At 66.2% G+C, this 5476-nt stretch overlaps 1 protein-coding gene across 1 annotated transcript; it reads left to right on the plus strand.

Annotated features, from left to right (window-relative positions):
* Window positions 1-6: 6 nt before the first annotated feature.
* On the plus strand, window positions 7-4155 carry CRIP1 (cysteine rich protein 1). Its single transcript, XM_026089217.1, has 5 exons — window positions 7-79; window positions 2731-2825; window positions 2950-3007; window positions 3442-3489; window positions 3814-4155. The coding sequence occupies exons 1-4, from the start codon at window positions 40-42 to the stop codon at window positions 3480-3482; spliced, it is 234 nt and encodes a 77-aa protein (XP_025945002.1). The 5' UTR covers window positions 7-39; the 3' UTR covers window positions 3483-3489; window positions 3814-4155.
* Window positions 4156-5476: the final 1321 nt, after the last annotated feature.

The following is a 5476-nucleotide window of genomic DNA, read 5'->3' on the forward strand; positions in this document are numbered from 1 at the left end:
CGCGAGCCGAGCCGCGCCGCGCCGAGCCGCGCCGCCACCATGCCCAAGTGCCCCCGCTGCCAGAAGGAGGTCTACTTCGGTAAGGGTCCCTTGGCCCCCCGGGCCGCGCCGCCCCACGTCGTGTGACCCGCGCTGTGGTCCCTGCTGCCCCGGTGCTGGGCACCCCGGCGCTGCGGTTCCTGGGGCGCCCCGATGCTGGGCACCCCGGCGCTGCAATTCTTCGGGGCGCCCCAGTGTTGCGTGCCCTGGTGTGCAACAGCCAGGGTGCCCTGGCTGGGTGGCTCCCTAAATCCACCCAGGGAGAAGGCACCCTCCCGCAGGTGGGTGCACCAAGGCTGCTGCCGGAGCCTCAGCCCTGGTGCCCCTCAGCGTCGCCCACCGCCCTGTGCTCGGGCAGCCCTATGGGGCACCGCTCCGGACCCCGGGCCTGGCTGGCACAGCCCGCTGCTCTGGGGACATCGCCGGGCATCGCCCCAAAGGCGAACTGTGCCCTCGAGCACGCTCCTGGGTCCGGGGGTTGCCCGCGTTGTCCTGCGTGGTGTAGCATGGTGAGCTGACAGCCCCTCGGGGAGCTGTGGCCGTGCTGTTTTGAACGGCACAGCAGGCGAGCTGCGTGTGCTGGTTYGGCCTGCCCGCCGGGCTCGGGATGGCTGTGCTCCCCAGAATTGGGGCCCAAATCTCCAGGGACCTGCCAGTCCTGGTGCTGTGGTCCCGCTCCCTTGCCATGCGGGTGCTTTGGGGGTTTGAGTCACTYGTCCTGCCAGCAGCATCTGCTGAAGCGGCTGAGCTTCGCTGCCGAGCTTCCCTGCTTGCCTGGTCCAGCTGAATTGGAGGGGGTTTGCTGGGAGCCCCTATACACGCTCCCTGCTTTCTAATTTCCTGGAGACTGCGAGGGATCTGTGAGCCTCAGTGCAGGCACTGACTTCTGCTTTCGCTGCCCGATTTCTGCTCTGCTCGTGGGTGTGCCCTGTTTTTACCCTCGCTTTGCGGAGGAAATCGGGGGCKCGAGCACAGGGGCTGAGGGGCTGGTGCCGGAGGCTGCACTGCTGGCAGCCGTGTCCCTTCCCGACGCCCACGCTGGGGGAATCCGCTGGGGAGCCCTGGCCGGGGTGGGCTGGAGGTCTGGCGCGGAGGAAACCCCTCTGCCTGGTCAACGTCGGCTTTGGCTACGCTTGACCTGGGAGGATCCGCTTGCGATGCCGATCCCGACAAGCAGTGCGAATTGGGAACAGGGGACGTGGCTCGCGCTTGGCCCGCTGTGCCGGCCCCGCCAGGCTCCCGCGGGGCGAGGGTTTGCCCTGCCGGCAGGCGTGGCTGCAGCGGCGCCGGGATCGGGATCGAGGAGGTCCCTTCGGCCAAGGAGGGACTCGCCCCTGCTCCGGTGGCTCTTACAAAATCAGCGCTGGTAGGGCAGAAGGCAAGGAGGGCTCGAAAGCGGCAGGCGAGCAGCGGCCGCGCTGTTTCTGTGCGTGGAGATGAGGTGCGCTGGGACAGGAAGCAGGGCAAGCCCGGCTCCGGCGGGCCTCGGGGTCTTCTGTGCCCCGCTGCCCTCCTCGCGGCGCCTGGGGGCCACGTCCCTCTGTAAAGAGAGGCAGTGCGGAGGAGACGGCGGGGCCCGCCGAGAGGCGCCCGGGGCAGGGCGGGCTCCCGTGGGCTCGTTCCCGCCGGGGCTTTCCGGGGGGAGGACGTTGCCGCCCCGCGCGCCTCGCCGGCTGCGCTCGCAGGGCTGCAGACGCAGCCGGCGCTTCGTGCCGCGGGGGGACAGCGCCGGGGTGGCGTCTGCCCCCGCTCCCACCTCTGCGGGCGCCGTCTGCTCCTTGAATAAGCTGCTGTGAGCACATTTGGCCCCCAAAGAACAGGCGCCTGGGGGGTGCCTGCTGCCAAGGGCCGGGCCGGGAAGCGGGGCGCTCTGTCCCCTCGCTTGCCCCCCCTCGCCAGGCGTGGGAAGAGCGCTTGGACCTGGCGCTGAGCGGGTTCCTGTGGAAAACTCTGCTTCATCGCTTAATGAATCCCTGGGAGCGCAGCTGCTGATAGCAAGGGCTCACACGTCTGCGGAAAGTCCCCCCTCTGCGCCACAATTCAGAGCCATCCTGTTTTATCCCCCCCTGCGTAAACACGCTCCGGCCTGAGCAATCAGGCGCGTTGTTGGCGCCGCGGCCGCCCGAGCCCGGGCCAGCCCCGCTGCGGTTTGCTACGGCGCGCGCACGACCAGGGCTGCCGCCATGCGCGGCAGCTGGAGGAGCCTGGTTTGTGCTCCTGGGTGGGAAGCAGYGACAGCTTTGCCCCCCTGCTCCTCGTCGGCTCGGCGCCCGCCCCCTGCRCCCCTGCCGACTTGGGCGAAACGTGGGGCCGGGGGGCTCCGGCGGGCCGGGGCGAAGGCGTTCCTGGCAGGTGGGCGCTGGTCTCCAAGCCTTCCCCAAAGGCTGGTGGCGGCTCCCTGTGCGGCGCAGCTGCCTCTCGCGTGGATGCGGCCCCCTCTCTGCCCCAGCGCTCTGAGCTCTTGCGTGCCGGCACCTGGGTGTGCACGGCGACATGTGCGCACGGCGAGCCCTCGGGTCTGAAACTTGGTCCTCTGTCCCAGACAAGCGGACCTGAGAAGATACCGGTGTGCAAAAAACCCCTCTGTCCTCCCAAGGGTTGGTACCAGGGAGGCCAACTTGCCAAAAGTGACTCGCCTGCCTGGTGGGTGGCCCGAAGCAGCATCGCTAACCCCTCTCCTTCTCGTGGCAGCCGAGAAGGTGACTTCTCTGGGGAAAGACTGGCACCGACCCTGCTTGAGATGCGAGAAATGTAACAAGACCCTGACGTCCGGCGGCCACGCGGAGGTAAGGTTTGCCGTCAGGATGGCCCTTGCCCGGCCGCGGGGCTGGCCCGGCCTCGCTGCGCGCCTCCAGCTGCAGGAGCGGGGAGGCGCCTGGGGCTTATTCTCTCTCTCTCTCTGTCCCGCAGCATGACGGCAAGCCGTACTGCAACCACCCCTGCTACTCTGCCTTGTTCGGGCCCAAAGGTGAGGTGGTTTCAGCCGGCGTTGGGGGAGGGGGGGCGGTTCTGGGCTCCCGTTTYCCCCGAGGCTGGGGCGACTGCCCCCAACAGCCGCCTGTTGCAGCGCGGTGCTCGGCGGCCCTGCTGCAGCTCCCRGGGATGGCACGCGGCTCGACCGCGAGCCGGGGCAGCGACCGCCGGGATGAGCCAGCCCGCAAAGGCCCCCTCTCCGTTTCGGCAGGAYGCCCTGCCTGAGGGTGCAACGGCTGCTGCTGGCAGCTCTGGGCTCCTCTGACTCCTTCCCCGCGGGACGGGGCCTGGGCGCCCAAAGGTGCTGCCACTCCCTGCCTCCCATTTATCTTTTCCTGGAGGAAACCTTGCTGCTGCGTTTGCACCCAGTCACTCCCAAAGTCCTGGGCGTTTGCAGGCAGCGCTGACCCCGCTCTGCCTCTCTTGCAGGGTTCGGCCGGGGAGGAGCCGAGAGCCACACGTTCAAGTAAACTCCAGGTTGGTGCCTCCCTCTGGAGCTCCCCTCCTGCCTCCGGGCCGGCGGGGAAGTCCCGCATGCTGCTGCGTCTCTCCAAGCTCGGCGGTGGCTTCCAGCCCTCGTGCCTGTGCTGGGGCGCCAGCCCCATGCGACTGCTGCCGTCTGCTTAGCTCCGGCAGCGGACACCAAGGGCTTTGGCTTTGAGGCCTGTTGGCAAAGACGGGGTCTCCCCCGAAGCACCGAGCTGTCCCTGGGATGTCTCCGCTCGCGGCCCGGCCCCACTGCGGCTCCTCCGCTGTYGTCCCGGCATGACTTCATCTGCCCTCTCTTCCATCCCTCTCCAGGTGTGACGGCCGGCGTTCCCAGTGCAGCCCGAAGACGGCACAAATGCACCACAACGGACAGGCATTTTAATCCACTCTGTAGTAGACTAGCACCTTAAAAGCAATAAGTTACCTAGGGATGGAGCTGGTGCGGAGAGGGGCTCCGCTCCTCCGGAYGGAGCGCCGCAGGGGTGGGGAGTTCGGACGCGCCGTCGGGTAGGAAACTTGGCCGGTGTCACCGAAGGCCGCCGGGAGAGGAGCCCGCACCCTTCCAGCCACAACCCAGCCCCGCTTCTGGCACCCGGCTCTCGCGGCAGGGCCTGCACTTGTATTCTCGACCTGTAATAAACCGAAAGACGCTTCCCCGCGTGGCGGCTGTGCTCTGTGTGACGGGGTCCTGCGGGACGCGCTCGCCGGCGGTGGCGGCGGCCGGGCAGGGCTGCTGGTGCTGGTGCGTCCTCCGTGAGGGGCTCTGCTGGCACTCGTGGCTCTACGGCGGGTGGGAGCAGACCGGGGAGGGCAGCTCTGCCGGGCAYGGCATGGGGCTGCTGCCCCGAGGCCTCGCCAGTCCTCCAACCCGAGCTCAGGTGCGGGTGCCCTGGGCTGGGACAGTCTCTTATTGACTGTCGCATCAGGAAAACCTCAGTTACTTCAGCTTTCACGAGTCCGTTGGAAAGGCTCAGCCAGCCCGTGGCTCGCTGGCGTGGCAGCCCAGGAGGCAGCGAGCTTCCTTCCCCAGGGAAAGCGAAGGCACGGTATTGCAAAGCGYGGGCCGGCTCGCAGGCTCTGCCCTGTCCTGTTTGCAACCGCTCGCCCTGCTGGAAAAATATGACTGACAGGTGTAAAAGGTGTCAGTTGGAGGGATGTTCATAATGCGGCTTCTTAAGCATACCTTTTCCCAACCTGAACCACCCAATTTACATATTCTTAGGTATTTCACAACCCACGTTGGATACTTTTATCTACAATTTACACGTGCRTTTCTTTAGAAACTGCTCCACGTCTTACTGGGGCACTGGCCTTAGTAGGATTTGGCCCCAGATCCTCAGGGGTCAGAGGTACCTGACTAATGCCAAAATCTTTGGTGTCGTGGGCAGCCTGATCTGATAAGCATCTTAAAACCGCCTGTGTGCTTAATGTCAACAGCCTCCGCACCCATTAAGCACACTTCAGCCCGACAAATTCAAACAGCCAGAGCTGCCCCGCCTGCCACCCACTTAGCCGGACGAAAGCTCGTGGCTGTATAAAGGCAAATCAGGGCTATTTCTGTCCYGTCACCCACGAACCTCCCCGCTGGTGAGGTCTCTCGGGGCCCCGTGCCTTCCCGCTCCCGCTGTGCCACCACCAGCAGCCTTCCCAGGCTCGCCAGCGTGTGCGGCGCCGTCCGGGAGACGTGGGCCCTGTCGGCGCTGAGTGCTCTGCCCCTCCGYGCCGGGCACCCAGTAAGCACAGCTGGCGCCCAGCCTGCTCTGGGAATCGGGAACTTGGCTCTCCTCTGCAAACTGGGCTTCAAAGCGAGCTAGTGATACAGTCCCAGAGGCCTCGAGCATGCCAATGAGATAGTTTGCCCTTGATGTTAAAAATAATAGTGAGTACAAGCCTCATCACCCTCTGGGCTTGCATAAGCGTGCCCCTGGGAAAGGGATCTGTGAATTGGTCTCCTGGTCTTCCCAAACAAGGCTCC

The sequence above is a fragment of the Apteryx rowi genome, unplaced genomic scaffold (genome assembly GCF_003343035.1).
Source record: "Apteryx rowi isolate R43461 unplaced genomic scaffold, aptRow1 scaffold_80, whole genome shotgun sequence".
NCBI lineage: Eukaryota > Metazoa > Chordata > Aves > Apterygiformes > Apterygidae > Apteryx > Apteryx rowi.

Excerpts from the sequence above, each read along its gene's own strand:
- CRIP1 (XM_026089217.1), top strand. The coding sequence starts at position 40 with ATGCCCAAGTGCCCCCGCTGCCAGAAGGAGGTCTACTTCG. Across the intron at positions 2,826-2,949 it reads CGTCCGGCGGCCACGCGGAG|CATGACGGCAAGCCGTACTG; the intron begins GTAAGGTTTGCC and ends TCTGTCCCGCAG. Across the intron at positions 3,008-3,441 it reads TGCCTTGTTCGGGCCCAAAG|GGTTCGGCCGGGGAGGAGCC; the intron begins GTGAGGTGGTTT and ends CCTCTCTTGCAG.